This window comes from Lucilia sericata, unplaced genomic scaffold, assembly GCF_015586225.1.
Source record: "Lucilia sericata isolate MDLA Ls3-8-SP2 unplaced genomic scaffold, ASM1558622v1 Contig000333F_arrow, whole genome shotgun sequence".
In the NCBI taxonomy this organism is placed as follows: domain Eukaryota; kingdom Metazoa; phylum Arthropoda; class Insecta; order Diptera; family Calliphoridae; genus Lucilia; species Lucilia sericata.
Window position 1 is genome coordinate 255535 of NW_023994354.1, and position 18837 is coordinate 274371.

The following is an 18837-nucleotide window of genomic DNA, read 5'->3' on the forward strand; positions in this document are numbered from 1 at the left end:
TATAGACTAGACTATAGACTAGGCTCCCTATATGGGAGTTTCTATAAAGAATAATTTATTCTCATAACTGGTATGGGGTATCATATGGTCGGACATGACTACACTTTCCTACTTCTTCTATATCTCAAAACTTTAGTCAGATTCAAAACAAATCTCTCTTCTTAAACTTTTCGGAATTTTCATTTATTATTTTTATTTATACACTTTTTCTTAAGAAAAAATCTTTTTATAATTCTTTTGATTTCATATTTATTTATTCCTTTATCACTTTCACTTTTATTTGGCTGGTTTGGTTTGTTTGAATTTTTTCATCATCTTTGGCTGGTTTTGTGATTTTACAATGAAGTAATATTTTCTTTAGTTGCCACGAGCTTTTATTTCTATGCAATAATGTAGAAAAGTGCATAAAGTTATTTTTATTATTTTCGTTGGAAAAAATTCCCAAGATTATATTTTTTTTTTGCTAAAGCATTTCGTTATAGTCAGTCGCACTATACAGGCAGTCAGCTAGTCAGACAGACAGAGAGTCAAGTTATATAGAAGAAAAAACATAATCTGTTTTAGCTTCATGAAAATGCACTTAAAGTCCTGCAGTTTTAAAGGTATTAAATACAACTTATACAATAAACTAGTTACTAGATGGTATCCTTTAAGGTGGCGTGTTTAGTATTTGTATGTGTATGGTTAGAAAATCAATAGCTAATAGCAGAAAGTCTTGTTAGTGTAGCGTGTGGTAACTTAAGAGGCTTTTCCTCTAAAAATCACTGAAAATATGTATTTAGTTTCCACAAACTGCCGGGCATTGAAGCATTTTTCTTGCTGTAGCTTCTTATACATATTTTGTACCTCCTAAAGTTTTGTTATTTAACTTCCTTGAGTAGATACATTGTTTACTTGTATTAGTGTATGTAATATCTGTGTGTGTGTGTGTATGTTTATTTGCCAGGGGAAGTGCCTGTGGCGCTGAAGATGCTGGTGTGGCTGATGTGCTGACAATGGTTGCAGCAAAACTTTAAATAACAAAAACAAAATATTGTAATTGAGAATTTGTGTTTTCGTTTCACTGTTGCAGCCGTAAAAACTGCAATTACTGTGGTAGATTTATAAGTCCTAGAACGCTACTTTTCTTATTAAATTTAAGCAGAAGCTGAACCGTCTTTAAGTACAATTTGAATATGAGTATTTATTTTCTACTCTCGGGGGAGTTTTCCAGATTTTTCCTACCGAGCGCGTCCCCGGGTGGCGGATAGGGGGTGGTGATGGACCATCTGTCCTCTCCCAGCTTTAATTTCACTTAAGCTGAGGGAGGGCAGATTGTCCACCACCTGGGAATATTATATTCCCCGCGGACCAAAAAACTGGAAAAAAAAAACAAATATGGAAAATAAAAATAAAAAGATAAAAGTTACGGTGCAGGGCCTAAATAACCCAGTACCGGCGGCAAGTGTTGATCTACTCGCGAGTCACGTGTCGTCGTCATCCTGCAATCGTGAGCAGAATACTACTACGGAGGTGGGTACCTTGGCCTCCGTGGCGGACAATGCGTCAAGTGTACAGCATGCCGCTGGCAAAAATATAGGGGTGAAAGAGAAGGATGTACTCGGAGAGAGCTCTAAGCTACCTCAGCCTTTAAATATAGGTGAGGGTTCCGACTCTGAATCCTCAGATGATAATAAAAATAATACCATTATAGCAAATCCCAAAAAGGATGAAGTAGAGCAAATGGTGAAAGAGGTGAGTGATAGCATAGCTAAACTACCTATTACTAAGAAAAGACTTTCTGGAGCACAGAGGAGGAAGTTGAAAAAGATGCTTCAAGAAATCATAGTTAGTCAATCCCACGACACTCCAAAGGAAAAATCGGACTCTCTCACAAGATCTGAGGCAAAAAGGATCAGGTCTCCCGAGGAGTTGACAACTGAGAATAAACCTAAGAAGAAAAAGAGCTCCCTGTCTTCTAATACACAGTCGAAGCCAAGCCATACTTCACTCAAAGGAATCTCAAGTGAGAATCCTGCGAGTAAGGGTGACAACGCCAAGCCAGATATTCCGAAGACGAACACGTCGGCGAAATCAACCTCGAAGGTAAGGGAATCTCAAAAGAAGCCCCGAAAAACGAGGAAGGAGAAGCTAGACGGAGGAAAAGGAAAAGAGCCGCCATCTTACGCCAAAGTTGCCAGAAGTAGGCACCGGGACGATCTCTGCTATGCAGTTTACGATGCCGGTAATCCGACAGGCAAAATTCCAATAGACCAACAGAGTAAAATAGAAGACCTGGTCAACAATAAGATAGTGGACCATGCAATCGCTTCAAAGGGCAAACAACCAATAGAGAGCGAGAGCTGCGAGTTCAGCATGGGCGTGATGTTGATGAGGTTGGCATCTCACCAATGTGTTAGCACCCTAAAGAACTTGGTGGAAAGTATCCCTCCTCCCTGGGACGGCGCTAGGCTGGGACTGGCAAAGAAGAGCGAGCTTCCGGTGCTCCTAAAGTCCACTGTCTACATAAAAGGATGGGGCAGTAAACTGGCTAATGAACGTATACTGGAAATTCTTGGAGGTCAAAATGCTGAGCTGGCCGTGGAAAAATGGGATGTCTTTTACAGGAAAGAAGAACCTGAGGGAACTTTATTTGTAATAGGTATCGACCAGAAATCCATGGCTAGTCTTGCCAAGAATAAAGGTAGGGCTTACTTCGCCTCTAAATCTGTCATATTCAAAATTGGGAAGGTGCCGATTGGAAGGGCTGTTACAACAAGCCTCGAAAAGGACACTAAAAAACCTAAGACCACAGCATCAGTATCCACTACTGATAACGTTGAGGAGTCAAATCCTAAAATCGAGGAATTTACCATTAACTCGCCAGAAGAAAGTGTAGTTGCCCTTTCCAAAATTGGGAAGGCGCCGATTGAAAGGGCTGTCAAAACCGGCCCCGACAAGGACACTAAAACACCTAAGACAGTACCCAAAGCATCATTAGCAAGTACTAGCAATGTTGAGGAGTCAAATCCTAAAAGCGAGGAGGAAATCACTCACCCGCCAGAAGACAGAACAGCAATGCTCTCCAGAATTGGGAATGTGTCTATTAAAAATATTGCTATTCCTATGCCTGATAAGGACACCGCAGTGCCATCTACAGTACTCACTGCATTAATAGCCACTTCAGGCTATCCGGAGGAGTCAAATCCAAAGAGCGAGGAGGTGACCACCAACTCGCTGGAAGACAGTTTAATGGATGACCATGATTGAGGTTATCCAAATAAACCTCCATCGGAGCGAGACAGCTACCAACGCTCTGATGGCTAAAATCAACACAGGTAAAATACATATAGCTTTAATCCAGGAACCTTGGACGATTCGCAACAAGGTTTCTGGATTAAATCACGTAAATTTCCAACTTTTCTACGCTGATACAGGATCTCGCCCGAGAACATGTATCTTAGGTCACAAGAACTTATGTTTTCTCCTCTCAACAGGATTATCAACATCGGATGCAACGGTGCTGAAGCAAGGTCGTGGCAACATATTCCTTGCATCTATTTACCTGCCTTTCGATTCTCCGACACTACCACCAACGTCGGATCTGATGAAACTGGTTGAAGAGGCACAAAGGAAAAATAAGAAAATTGTAATAGGTTGTGATGCCAACTCGCATCATGTAGCTTGGGGTAGTACAAACACCAATCGCAGGGGACAAGCCCTCATGGATTTCTTTAATACTAAAGACTTGATAACATTGAACTTAGGTAATAAAGCTACCTTCGTCAATAGAATCAGAGAAGAAGTATTAGATATAACTATATGTTCAGAAGAGCTTATAAACGAAATTCAGGATTGGAGAGTTTCGGACGAGCACTCCTTTTCTGATCATCGGTACATAAGATTCAAAATACTAAGGCCACCACCAAAGCCGATAAAGTTTCGGAATAAGTCTAAAACTAATTGGACAATGTTCGGGACCTTACTAAAGAACCGTTTAGGTCAGGACACTTTTCAATGTCGAAATAAAGAGGATATAGATGCCAAAGTGGAAACGTTCACAAGTGCCCTGGTTGAATCGTTCGAGGACAGCTGCCCTCTGCGAGAGCGGAGATCTGCCCAGGAAAAACCCTGGGTAACTGGGGAGATCCGGAACCTTGGGAAGACTCTTCGCAAACTATTTAACCGGGCACGGCGTAAAAAGACCGCAGTATACTGGGATGAGTATCGTAATAAACTTGGTGAATATAAGAAAATCGTTCGAAAAGCCAAACGAGACTCCTGGAAACTTTTCTGTGAACAGGTAGATAGCGTAAATGACGTATCGAAGATAAAAAAATTCCTATCCAAAACTCATGTCCAACCGGAATCTATGATCGATGACACGGGCAGGAGGCTTGAGGATATGGAGGAGACAATGAAACTCCTAATGGATTCTCATTTCCCACCCGGTATATCGAATAACATAGATGAACCGATATTGGAGGAAGGGGAGGGTAACACGGAAATAGTTATTACAACTGACATGGTTAAAGGGGCAATCAAGAGCTTTGCTCCCTATAAAGCTGCAGGGCCGGATGGAATTTTCCCGGCACTTTTGCAGATGGAGGCGGGACTGGTTTCCGTACATCTGTCACAGATATTCACTGCATGCTTAAAATTGGCATATACCCCAGTTAAATGGCAGGATGCAAGGGTAATATTTATACCCAAACCAGGGAAACCTAGCTATGCGACACCTAAGTCCTATCGACCGATAAGTCTTACGTCCTTCCTACTTAAAACCTTGGAACGGATAGTCGATAGCATGGTTAAAAGCAGCATACCATACAATGACCTTAAATATAAGCAGCATGCTTATGTAAAGGGACGATCGGTGGAAACCGCTTTAAATGAAGTTGTCCACTACATAGGTGAATCTTTCGATAGCAAACTGTATACACTGGCAGTATGCATTGACATCGAAGGCGCTTTCAATAACGTGCACACTGATACCCTTATCCAATCCCTAGACCAGTTTTATGTTGACCGGGTGCTCCGTAACTGGATCAACTACATGCTAAGGAACAGATGGATAAGCTGCGAGATGTACGATATAACTATAAGGAAAAAGGTATTTCGAGGTATACCACAGGGTGGCATTTTGTCACCTTTACTCTGGGTCACCACGATTAATAGCCTCCTAAGGACCTTAACCGAGAAAGGACTTAGACCTGTCTGCTATGCAGACGATGTCGTAATACTTTTAAAGGGAAAGGATCCAAATTACTTGTGTAGAAGAGCTGAGGAGGCTCTGAATACGGCCTTGAGCTGGGCTCAACCGAGAGGCCTCAATGTTAACCCGGCGAAGACGGAAATCTGTCTTTTCACAAGAAAGACAAAAATTTCTACATATACTGAACCTTGCTTCTTGGGCAAGAAGATACCGGTGACAGACAAAGTTAAGTACTTAGGTGTAATACTTGACCGGAAATTAAAATGGAGACACCACATAGAGGATAGGATCAACAAGGCACATCGGTGCTGGGCGATATGTAGGAGAACCATAGGCATGAAATGGGGTCTTAGTCCTACTATGACAAATTGGCTTTATAAAAGTGTAATTAGACCAATTCTAGCTTATGCTTCAATAATCTGGTGGACTGCTTTGGACAAAAAGTGTAATATCAAATTACTACAGGGAGTTCAGCGTACATGCTGCTTGGGTATAAGTGGTGCCATGTGTACTACTTCAACCAAGGCTCTGGAAACGTTGCTAGATATTCCACCCATTGAAACATATATAAGATATGAGGCGGCGCTTACAGCCGAACGGCTCTTTACTTTAGGCGAACTGGCCAAAAACGGTTATAGGACACGTCATCAATGTATACTGGACACATTGGAAGGTTATACACATTCATCGGACGTGCCTGATCGCATACCAGACACTGAATATGTCGGAAACTTTGAAACGCTAATCCCAGATAGAATGTCTTGGTCAAGCGGAACATTAGAGCAAATACCAGTAGGAATCCGTTGCTACACGGATGGCTCTAAATTAGGGGACAAAGTGGGTCTGGGGTTCTATATTGAAGACCCAGAAACAGAAATATACCACCGTTTACCTAATCATAACACAAGCTTCCAGGCAGAAGTACGAGCAATAACGGAATGTGTAAATTGGATTAGAATAAATATGGCGCCCACAGGGCTTAATATATTTACCGACAGCCAGAAGGCAATTTGTGCGATATCAGGTGATAGAATTAAATCTAAGACCGTATTGGATTGTAAGAAAGCTTTAACTGAATACTCTCCCAGAGGTAAGGTTCACATCATATGGGTACCAGGCCACTCGGGAGTAATCGGCAACGAAAGGGCGAATGTAATAGCTTTAAAGGGAAGGGAGCTCGATGTAGTTAACCTGACAAACGCAAAACCATTCGACGCAACAAAAGCTGAATTAAAAATATGGATGAGAGAATCCCATAAGGCCTCTTGGAATAATGAAACGGTGGGTAGAACCACAAAGATTCTATGGGGTGACCCTGATGAGAGCAAGACGAGAAATCTTCTCAAAATGAGCAAGTCTGAGGTTAGTATGATGGTACGTATTCTCAGTGGACACACAGGATTACGAGCACATCTATACAAAATTGGACGTGCGAATTCAGACGAATGTAGAGCATGTGGAGAGGACAGTGAAACTCTGGAGCACTTTCTTTGCCATTGTCAGGCATTCGTCGAAGTTAGATCCAAGTATCTTGGAAGTGATGTTATTCCGGAAATAACATTCTTAACCAACACCGATTGGAAGATTCTTAGGAATTACGTCCAGGAAACTGAGTTTCTGAACATTCAGTAAACAATTTTTTTTTTTTTTTTTTTTTTTTTTTTTTTCTTGAATTGGAGCGCACAACAGGCCCGATAGTGGCCTAGGTGTATTTCTTCGGATTTGATGTAGTATACATCCTCCTATCAACCTAACCTAACCTAACCTACTAGATGAAAATTAATTTTTGGAAAAAGTATTATAAGGAATTAAATTGAAAAATTGGGCAAAGAAAAGTAACTTCAAGAAAGTTTGTTAATAGAGAAAATTGAGAATTTTTAAGGAGTTTCTTATAGTTTATAAAATGTTAAGGATTAAGAAAAAAAAAACTTCTTTAGATTATTTAAATTTTCCGTGACTTAAGGGTGTGTTTATTTAAGGTGGATGTAATCTGAATTAACTGCTAGAGTTAAGTAGGGTTTGATAGTTGAAACGAAAAGACGACTTTTCGACTTTTTGCATTTAGTTAAACTTCGACTTTTTGCATTTTATGATAAGTCGATTTTTCGACCTTTTTCATTTAATTAAAAGTCGACTTTTAGACTTTTCGTCTTTTAGTATTTTATAGTCGACTTTTTTCGACCTATTTTACTTTTCTTGAGTTTTTGACTTCTTTTCCACTTTTTTAAAATTTTTGACTTTTTTTCGCTTTTTTCGACTTTTTCCGACTTTTCGATTTTTTATGACTTTTCGGCTTTCTTCGACTTTTCGAGTTTCTTCGACTTTTTCGACTCTTTTCGACTTTTATTTACAAAGTCGACTTTTCGACATTTTTATAGAGGATAGTCGAGTTATCGCCTTTTTTGGAACAAAATAGTCGACTTCGACTTTTTTCGACAAAAAGTCTATTGTTCGATTATTCGAGAGTCGATTTATAGAACCCTAGAGTTAAGCGATTTATCGTCTCTAGACTTTTTATTGTAGTTTTGTGATGTGATCGTACGACTATGTAAGGTGAGTCGATAATTTTTGCGATCGCTTGCGATCCCTATAATGTAAGAATCGTCTGAAAGGAAAATTTTACACTTTATTGATTAAACATCTTTTCAATTTTAATGACATTATCTTAAATCTGATGTAAATGCTTGACATAAACCCAACAGAAAATGTGAGAGGTCATATCATTACACCGCCCACTTTTTTACTGGTTTTGATTCTCGTGTTTTGCAAACTTTTTTTGACGAAATTTTATTAAATTAAGCTTTATGCATAACGAATATAACTAAAATATTTTTATTGACCAGACCCACTTTTAAAGTTTTGATAAATAATCAACTATAATCATTAAAATTGTAAATATTTTTATATATCAAACGGTTTTATAATAGTGAAAAGTGGGCGAAATGTTTGGTTGTGGACATGGTTGTCATAATAATTAATATATATTACTTTATACTATAAATTTTAATACATTTTAAAAGTATTTTGTAAAATTGACATATATTTTTTCCCTCATGGGCATAAAAAGTAGGCGTGGCTTTATTGGTACTACACCTACATATTTAAAGCATTTTGATTTCATAAGATTTGATTCAGTTTGCCAATTTATAACCTACACCACTTTAGTTGGTCCTATACCCACCTTAATGTATACCAATCGGCTTAGAATAATTTTCTTAGTCGATTTAACTATTACCTTGTAATCAAACTACAGGTCGCATTTTTGAAGATAATGCAATTTGATACATGATCTTCTATTGTATTTTTTCACCTAGCCCCCATACAACTAAACCCCCGAAAAGGGCTTGTAAACCTTTTAATCAAAGTACAGGTCGCAATTTTGAAGATAATTCAATGAAATTTTGCACATAATATTCTATTGTACTAGAGACGAATCTTATTGAAAATGAACATTGGTCCAATATTTGACCTAGCCCCATACAACTGAACCTCCCGAATAGGGATTTTAAGTTCATAATTATGTTCAATATAGCCTTCCTGATGACCCTGATGAATTTTTTGATGACAAGGCCTCATTTGATCCTAATCCCTTTACAAAACCCCACTTCGAAATTTGAATTATCATAAATACGAACTTAAATGCTTTATTATGAATACTGAATCACATTTTATTTTATAACTGATGTAGGGTCGGCCTCGCCCGACTATAACTTCTTACTTGTCTTAAGTTGTTCCTTTAACCAAAATAAACACTAACATACGAAGTGGGCGTGGGCATGATATAACCGCCCCTTTTCTGGTGGTATGGTGAACATACATATGTACTTAATATGAAGTGTTTAGTTCTAAAATTAGTCTTTAATCTTACTAGAATGTTTAATCTTGCCGGAATGTTCGAGAACACGATAGTAGCCAAACTTGAGGGTCTAGCGAGCAACTATCTATTGATACAGTTTGTTTGAAATTGAAAATAGCCAACATTGGTCCAAGATTTCATCAGCCCCAATGCCCAAAATATACTTTTAGTAGTCATACTGTAAATTATGTAATAGTGTGATCAAATTCGATAAAATGACAGCTAGTATAACAGCTATTTATAGAAGATGTTGTAGATCAGAACTAAATAATTGAATATTAACAACTTCCGCACTAAAGTAGGGCACTATAAATGTAGGTAACAATGACAAAGTTTTGCTATCTTATTAACCCATTAATTGTTTATATCACCTACTTTACTTATGTAAATTCCTATAATACATTAAATTTGTTTATCTAACATAAAATTAAATTAAAAATTAATTTCAAATCACGTTCAATTGAAAAAATCACTAACATTTGGCGGATATAAAATTAGATAATAACACACAATTGTTATACAACATTTTCAGATGTTTTGTTAATGATATTTGTTCTGCTCAAAAGTAAAAGTAATAATCATTTTGTCATGAATTGGCAAATTTTCAAGAAACTCTTATGCAATTCATATAATGGAATGTAATTAAAATAAAATAAAAACTTCAATTATGATTTTTTTTTTTCAAATTTTGTCACCGTTATTTTTTTTATTTGTGCATAATAAAAAATACTTAACAAATTAATACAATTAATTAAAAAATATGTATATATTTAACATATACACACGCTTATTAGAGATTTACTGGGATCCACTCAACAAAAAATTTTGTTAACAAATGTAGGCAAGTACAAAAAAAAAAGTAGTAGAGATTAGATGAGGGGAGTAGAAATCTCTAAGGAGACGTGCGCAAACTTAAATTTAATAACAAATTAGAAGGTTTTGTTTCATTTACAGTAGATGAGATAGTCAGATAGTTAGAGATTTAGATAGTGTTTTAGAAAAAGATTTTGAGGACAATGAGATAGTTGTAGAGATAGTTCGAGTGAGACTGAGAGAGAGAGAGAGAGAGTATGAAGGAAACATGGCTTATATACAACAGTTGAGTATTATGATGAGAGAAAAAATAACCACAGATCGTTATTTAAGTTACAGTTTAGCACAAGGATAGTTTTATAAGATCTTCTATATATTCCGCAGAATATAAGAAGTCTTTTTCTTTTAGATTCTCTTCTTTTTATGTTTCGAGTGGAGAATTTGTCTGGTTGTTATTGATGTTATGGAAGTCACAGCGTTAGAGTTGTTGTTTGATCTTTAAAAATTTTTTAAAGGTTTGTTTGTGTTGAATTTTTGGCAGTTGTTTAAGTCTCGTGTTAGAGGTCAAAATGTCAAAATAATTATGTTTTTGTGTTAAAAATTGCAAGGACTAGCCAGTAGTGTAAGTATGCGTTAAAAAACACAAGTCAAAGGTCAAAAGAGCGTTTTTGCCAAAGCCAGTTGTGAGAGACTTAATAGGGTCCAGATTTGCCAGGAGGTCCATAGTTGGAGGAAGGAGCACCGCCACCACCACCACCGCCGGAACCACCACCCAAATCGTAACCACCACTGCCGCCGCTACCGCCGCCAATACCACCTCCAATACCACCTCCAATACCACCACCAATGCCGCCTCCAATACCGCCACCAATACCACCTCCGGAACCACCACCGGCACCGCCATCGAAACCTCCAGCACCACCACCGCCGCTGCCATCCTTTTGGGTCTTGTATTTGATGAAGTAAACTTCTGGTTTGGAGGGTTGAGTGGGAGCTGGAGTGGGAATAACAATATCTTGTTGATCCTCTGGTTTCTTGACCAACACATAGACCAAAGTCTTTTCTTCGTTTTGAGGTTGTACGGGAATGACGGGTGCCTGGTAGGAAGGAGGAGATGGAGCCTTAATGAAGATAATCTTGTAGTGTTTCTGGGCTTGTCCAATGGGTATATTGGGACGGGGACGAGATTCCTCGGGCTCTGGTGGTGGTACATGAACATAAATGTGTTTCTGCACCAAAGTAGTGCCACCACCACCACCGCCGCCGCCGCCAAAACCTCCAATAGAGCCACCACCGCCAAATCCACCACCGGATCCTAGGAAAAAAAATTAAGAACAAGGAAAATGAATTAGGATGTTAAAATTAAAATTTTTTAACAATATTTTTAAGGCTTTAGAACTTACCACCACCGAAACCGCCTCCACCGGAGCCGCCGCCGAAGCCGCCACCTCCGAAACCACCACCACCGCCTCCGGAACCACCTCCAAAACCGCCACCGCCGAAGCCACCACCGCCTCCACTGGAGCCACCACCGAAACCGCCACCTCCGAAGCCACCACCGCCTCCGGAGCTGCCACCAAAGCCACCACCGCCTCCGGAGCTGCCACCAAAGCCGCCACCGCCATGGGAGCCACCACCGCCTCCAGGTCTATTATAGGCATAACCAGCTTCTGGCCTAGCAGCAGCCAAAGCCAAGCATGACATTAAAATGAAAGCTTTCATGATTCTCAATAAAAATTAACTAAAACTTTATGAACACACGACTTTTAAGAACACGAACAATTAACGCGTTTAACGAGTATTTTATATATCCTTGCACTCTATCACACACACACAAACAATAATAATGGTAATCCTTTTTTTTTGTATTTGTGTGTTGAACGAACAAATGTGGTTGATTTTTTTGTTGTTGTTGTATAAGCAAAATAGTAGGGGTTGGAAAAGATGGAAAGTTCTGATTCGTTGCGACTTTAGGTTGCGACGATGATTGTTGTTTATTAAACTAAATCAAATGGTTTACTGACAATCTACAGTTAGCGTCTCATCCATTTATACCAAAATTGACGAAATTCATTTATTTTTGCCAAAAAGCATTTCATGCAATCCATGAATACTAAAAAAAACAACAGCAGCAGCAACAACTGTTTGTTGGCTGCTGTTGCTATTGTTGTTACTGTAGTTGTCTTTGACTTCTGTGGCTGGGAGAAGGTTCACATGACACACAACAAACACCAACTTACCAAAAGATGAACCAACCAAACAGCCGAACAAACCAAACAAAACAAATCGTATGGACAGACGGACAGACGAACCAACAAATAAAATATTTAGTTAGTTCAGCTCTATATGAGTATCTGAGTGTAAATTGTATCTTCTTCATTGTTGTTCGTCAACAGCAACAAAAAAAAGAGGTGTTTACTTGTAGTTGTTGTCGTATTTAGGCTTAAAAATTGTTTTTTTTTTTCGCAGTCGTTTGAAAAACTTCAACAATATGTACTGTATATTTGAGTTTATTTCAGATTTCATTTCATTTTCATCTTGAGCACATTTGGAGAAGATTTTTGCATGTTTACAATAGCAATAGAAAATCTTTATACAAACTAAATAAAATGCTATGAAATATTATAATATTGTATGTAAGACTCTCCTTGGTAAATGTTGCGTAGTTTAGGCTCTAATACAAAATCATATAAACTTACATACATTTGCAAATTTGCACTTTTTTTAAAGGCTTTAAACCTAAGTGTAATATTTTGTTGCTGTTTGTTTGTAATTTTAGCTGATGCTTGCAAAGCCCATATACCAACAACTACGAAATCTGGGGTTCTAATGCTTGGTGGTGACCAGATTTTTCAACTAAACAAAACTCCGTTTTCGAGGTATTAAAATCACCATTAGGGAGAAAATTTTAACTATTAATTTAAGTGTTAGAAAAGTTAAATTAAAATGCAGAACTTTCTTTTTTTGAAAGATACAATAGAAAATTTCATACAAAAATTATCTTGTACCATGTTAGCGTATGAGCGATATGTAACAACTATAACAAGTATACTCATGTTATAATAGGTCAACATCTAGGAACAGCTCGAACTTTAATTATCCCTAAATTAATGTTTGTTGCAAATAATTCCCCCTCATATGGCAATATCTAAAACTTCACATAACACATACAGACAACAACAACATGAAACAGCCTTTAGTAGTGTGACTGCAATTACAGTTTAAAAGAAATAAACATTAAAGCAAAAACAAAAACAAAAGAGCAATAACAGAGCCACAACTAAAATTACCGCACAATCAACATATTACAGCACATCTTACAGTAAGATATACATACATACACATTTACTTACAAACAAACAACAACAACAAATATATTAGCCAGCAATAATAATAATGAATGGTCAACAAAAAAAAAAAAAAAAAAAAAAAAAAAAACAAGCAACAACAAAATAAAAATAAACACAAATGAAGAAGCAGCATCTGCAAACATGCTGTAACAATAACAGCGTTAACGGTTTTGACTACAATTACAATAACATTTGTTCATTTTTTTGTTTTGTTCACTCTGTCACACAATACCAACATACAAACACATCGAGATGATGATGACGTCTTTGCCGATGACTTTAATTGTAGTACGAGTATGACCGGCATACGATTATGATTATTGTTGTTGTGTGCAGGCTTAATAAGTATATACAACAAAAAAATCTTAATAAAATGATGATATACAATTAAAACTCATACATACTTATCGAAGAGAGTATAACACAAGAGTCTTTAGAAAGAAATGAGTAATTAGTGTGGCCAGATGTGGGCATTTCAAGAGGCGTTCGCGGGAAGGGATTTGTGGTTTTTAATAGAATTTTTAACAATTTTTTTAGACGTAAAAGTAATTTTATGAGGAGGGCCTTATATGTTTGAGGAGCAGGATTAATTGTGAATCATTCCTTATAAAATTTAACAGAAAGATTTTAGTTTCTATCAAACTTCTTTATGTCGAATTTAGTTGCTATACTGGTGTTTTGAAAAATTTTATGAGCGTTAAAGTCATTTTCTGGGAGAGCCATTTTGCAGCAAGTTAGGGGCTTTAAAGTCATTTTCCGAGGAGGACCTAATATGGTGCACTGATCCTTATTATATTTGACAGAGATATTTTCTTATGTGGGATTTCTTAGCTTTAAGCTAGTTATTTGTTTTATAGAAAATTTCTAAAGAGGGCCTAATATGGACCTTAAGTAATAAGCGTTCAAATAATTTTCTGAGGGGACTTTATTTGGGGCGATCATCATTAAATTTAACAGAGAGATTTTAGTTTCTATAAAACATGTTTTTTAAGTCAGTTTTGAGCGTTAAAGTCATTTTCCGAAGAAGGTCTTTTATGAGGGGTAGAAACAACTATATACCTTGCAAAATTTGACAGAGAAATTTATCTCCCTGTAAAACCTTTTTGTAACGAATTTTGTTGCTATATTGCATTTTCTTAAGCAATTAAGAGTGTTTAAGTCATTTTCCGGTGGCGGATTTTCGATGGAGATTGGGCTGATCCACATAATATTTTACAAAAACATTTTTCCTCCCATAAAACTTGTTTTTGTTGAATTTCATCGCTATTCAGTTATGTGCGTTATAGTAATCTTTATACCCTACACCACTTTAGTGGGGAGGCTATATTGGCTCTGTGTGGAGATGTTTCTAGCGTACAATAATACTGGTCCTATACCCACCTTTAAGTATATCAATCGGCTTGTAATTGTTTTCTGAGTCGATTTAGCTATGTCCGCCCGTCTGACCGTCCGTCCGTCTGACCGTCCGTCCCTCTGACCGTCCGTCCATCTGTTTATGTAAACCTTGACATCAAACTGCGGGTCGCAATTTTGAAGATAATTAACTTAAATTTAGTGTATGTATATGTATATCTTTAATATACTCAGGGACACAACTAAGCTTTATACTTGAAGACCCTGATGTATTTTGATCCTAGCCCCCAAACAAAGCCCTCCTTCAAAAAATGACTTTAATGTCCACAATTTGCTTAAAAAGACTAATGACACAGTGCTTGGGGAAGCTCCCATATAAAGTATCCTTCAGAAAATTTGTTTTTTTTTTTACTCTCATAACTGGTGTAGGGTCAGACTCGCTCGACTATAATTTCATACTTGTTTGAAGATAGCTTTATATGGGGGCTAAGTGAAATCGTTGATCGATATTGCTTATTTTCAACACCAAACAAACTTGACTCAACTAAAAACATTTTTGTCAACATTTTAGTTCTCTAGCTTATTCCGTATGAACTTTATCGTGTTTTCAACAGACGGACGGAAGTAATCTTAGACTTAGATCCAATCTGAACCGATTCTCAAGAAATTTTGAGAGCGATGTTTCCGCTCTTATGTAGAATTTCATTTCATTAGCTGATACTTTTAAGAAAGACATTTTCTGAAGATTTCCTTGTATGAAGGGATAGGCATGACTAAATCGTCAACATTAATATTGAAATTTTGCATTAAAATATGTTGAGGAAAAAAGTTGGGGATTTAAATTAAAAAATGGGGATTTTTGAGTAAAACTATTTCTGGCAATATTGTGAGTAATTTTTAAAGAGATATTATTTTGTTTTGGCGAGATACTTAAAGAAATGAGAAAAATTGTAATAAAAGAGTGAACAGGTTTTAGTTTTGAAGTTTCTGCTTATTTTCAGTTGTCTCTACTTTATGGCGACATCATAAACTATACAGAATTATCTTTGTAAAAAAATACAAAGGTATGAAATCGGTTAGAACTAAATTACAAATAATAATAAAATTCTTTAATATGAAATTTCGTTTTGGATCAAAAAGCGAAAAAAATTGGATACGATGTTCTTAAAAGTTAATAAAAAGTTGATTTTTAAAAAAAAATTTTAATATTTCATTTTTCATTTCAATTATTTTAATATCAATTAGTATTTGGCATTGTATTTTCAATATGAAGTCATCATAACTGAAGCTTTACCAATTACAATTACTTGTAATTGAAATTGAAGTTCTGCCAATTACATGTATTTTTAATTGTAATTGAAGTTTTGCCAATTACAATTACTTGAAATTGTAATTGAAGAATTTCGAATTACAATTACTTGTAATTGTGAATTTTTATTCCTTATAATTACATGTAATTTGTAATTAGTTATACTTAAATTTCAATTACAAGTAATTTAAATTGGAAACTTCAATTACAATTAGAAGTAATTGTAATTCGTGAACATTTAATTACAATTACATGTAATTGTAATTGGTTATTGGTCAATTGCACATTGCAAGTAATTGTAATTGGAAAAACTGCAATTACAATTACAAGTAATTGTAATTGATCATGTAATGAATTACTTTGTGTAATCATTACCCCCATCCCTGGTATTTAGTCCAAATTTCAATCCTTTAGATATCGTGCGGCATTTAAACAATCTGTAATATGGTCACCTTAAGCAAATATACATAGATTCCCTTTTCATTACTCACAGTTTCGTGAATCATTTGTCTGCTACTGTTTTAAATATTAACTGCTTTTATGGTTTTCGGTACTATGAACCCAATTTACTACCTTAAACTGTAGCACCCAAAATTACTACAGATACAGTTATGTTTTTTTTTTCTTATTCCACACTTAGGTATTGCTTTCATTCATATCTAACTCTCCACAAAACATTTCTCTTCTAACTTAAAGCACTCATTTGAGATCACTATTGAACAACAACTCTCTTCAACATAAAACTCTGTTAGCTAAAAAGTTTGTTTTCTGATGAGGTCTTAAACGTTAGCGTATGATTTTGGCCATTTATTTGCTTTTGGTATTTGTCATGGTTTTGCCAAAGGCTGCTGTGCAGTGTCTACTACTCTGTGTAATAAAGATGAATAAATAAAAAAAGTAATAATAAATAATTTCTTTTACATTTCATGGATTTTTTTTGTAACTGTGGCTGTGTGTTTACTCACGATTTATTTGGTTCCTTAATAATAAAAAAAAAAAAAAAAAAAACTAAAAATAATATTTGGAAAATTTCAAATTTTTTTTTCTTTAAAGGAAACGTTAAAATTAAGCTAAAAACAATAGATAAATATTCGTGATCATGTAATTTTTGATAATAAACTGTGTTTTTTTTTATTCGTTATGTTTTAACTGGCGAGTTTTTTCCTCGTTTGCTATCTTCTTATTTGAAATAATAATAAAGTTAAGAAATATGTAAATTAAATGGAACGTGATATAATAATTCATGATTGTTGTTGGTTTTCTTCTGATGCTGCTTTAAATCTGTCATAATATAAAATTTGCCAAAAATCAATCAGCCAATAAATAGTTGATTTTTAACATCAATAGATATTTAAATTTAAAATACAAATTATAATGTTAAGAGTTTTGCAAAGGCAGTTATGCGATAAATTGATTTCGTCTTATTTCGTGATTTGCTACAGAAGCCTGAATAGGATATGAGAGGGTTAGAGAAATTTTTTCGTTATTTGGTGTAATTCCATGAAATTAAATTTAATGTGAAATCTATGATGTTTAAATAAGAGTTTGAATTAAATATTTTATATCAAATTAGGTTTTTTTTTAATTGAAAAAAATTTAATTTTATTCATACATTTTTTTCATCTTTGATTTCAAACTTATGTTGTTGGTTTCAGCAGTTAACTTCTTGCTTCTAAAAACTAAGAACAATTACAACATATAACAATTAAATTGTTGTTGTTGTTGTTTGTATAGTGTTTTTACTCTTGTTTTTGGACACTTGTTTTGGAATTATTTCGATCGATCTGTTAAAATTTTGAAGATTTGTATCAGAATATTAAATTCCACAGTTGGACAGACAAACAGACGGACAGACAGACGGACAGACAGACGAACAGACAGACGAACAGACAGACGGACAGACAGACGGACGGACGGACTTAGTTTAAACGACTTCGCTATCTATCGCTATAAGGATCCACAATATGCATCCATACATATGTATGTATGAAATCTATGAAGAAAACAACATTATAAAATAAAATAATTTCATCAAATAAAATTAAATTGCTAAAAAATTCATAGTTCCTGTAAATAGTTTGAAATTCCTTAATATTCTTTTTTTTTTTCATGGGAATTTTGTTCAGTTTTAAGCATTTCTTCATTTCTTTTATTGTCGTTAAAGTGCATTAATATTATGCAACAATCATTCATGCAGCCATTTATTCATCCTTTCAAGGTGAAATCGCCCAAATACAAGAAACCAGAAAATAAGCGGAAATTCAATGGCTAAAACTTGTTTAACTTACTTATGTACATCTTTCTTTCTTTTAGTTACTTCATTTTTTTTCGCCTTTTGCATCTTGTAGATGCAAACGAGACTGGTGTGTCTGTATATATATTTTTGTTGTTGATTTTAATCTTCAACATACAGTTGAAAGTTTAAATAATGACTCCAGAGTGGAGGTGGTGGTTTACGCAAAATGCTTTAAAGCTGAAAAGCAAAGAAAGAAAAAATCCAAACAAAATTCCAACAGAATTAACAGTTTTATGTAAGTTGTTTGTATTGCCATGTCTGAAATGCAATCGATGTCATTAAAGTAATTAAATTAAAAGATTAAAGAAATTAAAAAATAAAAAAATATATATACAGGAATGATGCATGCTGTTGTGTCATTTATAACTTTAAAAATGCAAGTGTTTCTTTTTTTCGTGTTATTGTTCAAAATATTACTTAACTTTTATTGAGAAGATTTTTACAGGGAATTATGGTCATTGTTTAATTGTTTTTTTTTTTCTTTTTGCTTGGTATATCTCGTATTTTTAGACATAAGTATGTCAGTCGCTTTTGTATAAAAAATACTTTTAAAAAATTTAAATAAAGAGGATTTATAGAAAATTTTGTCCAGTTGTTTAAATTATCGAATTATGAAACCTCTAAAATTTTAAAATATCACTTTCAAACTTTCAGATGAGTCTTGAG

General features: G+C 35.3%; 1 protein-coding gene across 1 annotated transcript; it reads right to left on the reverse strand.

The window, feature by feature from the left end:
- Positions 1 to 9733: 9733 nt before the first annotated feature.
- Positions 9734 to 11887, reverse strand: LOC119603755 (glycine-rich cell wall structural protein). Its single transcript, XM_037955917.1, has 2 exons — positions 11267 to 11887; positions 9734 to 11178 (listed from the first exon to the last, which is right to left on the reverse strand). Exons 1-2 carry the CDS (start codon positions 11583 to 11585, stop codon positions 10556 to 10558), a joined length of 942 nt encoding a protein of 313 aa, XP_037811845.1. The 5' UTR covers positions 11586 to 11887; the 3' UTR covers positions 9734 to 10555.
- Positions 11888 to 18837: the final 6950 nt, after the last annotated feature.

Coding starts and splice junctions, on each gene's coding strand:
- LOC119603755 (XM_037955917.1), bottom strand. CDS start 11,585: ATGAAAGCTTTCATTTTAATGTCATGCTTGGCTTTGGCTGCTGCTAGG. Junction 11,179..11,266: donor TGGAGGCGGTTTCGGTGGTG/GTAAGTTCTAAA, acceptor TTTTTTTCCTAG/GATCCGGTGGTGGATTTGGC.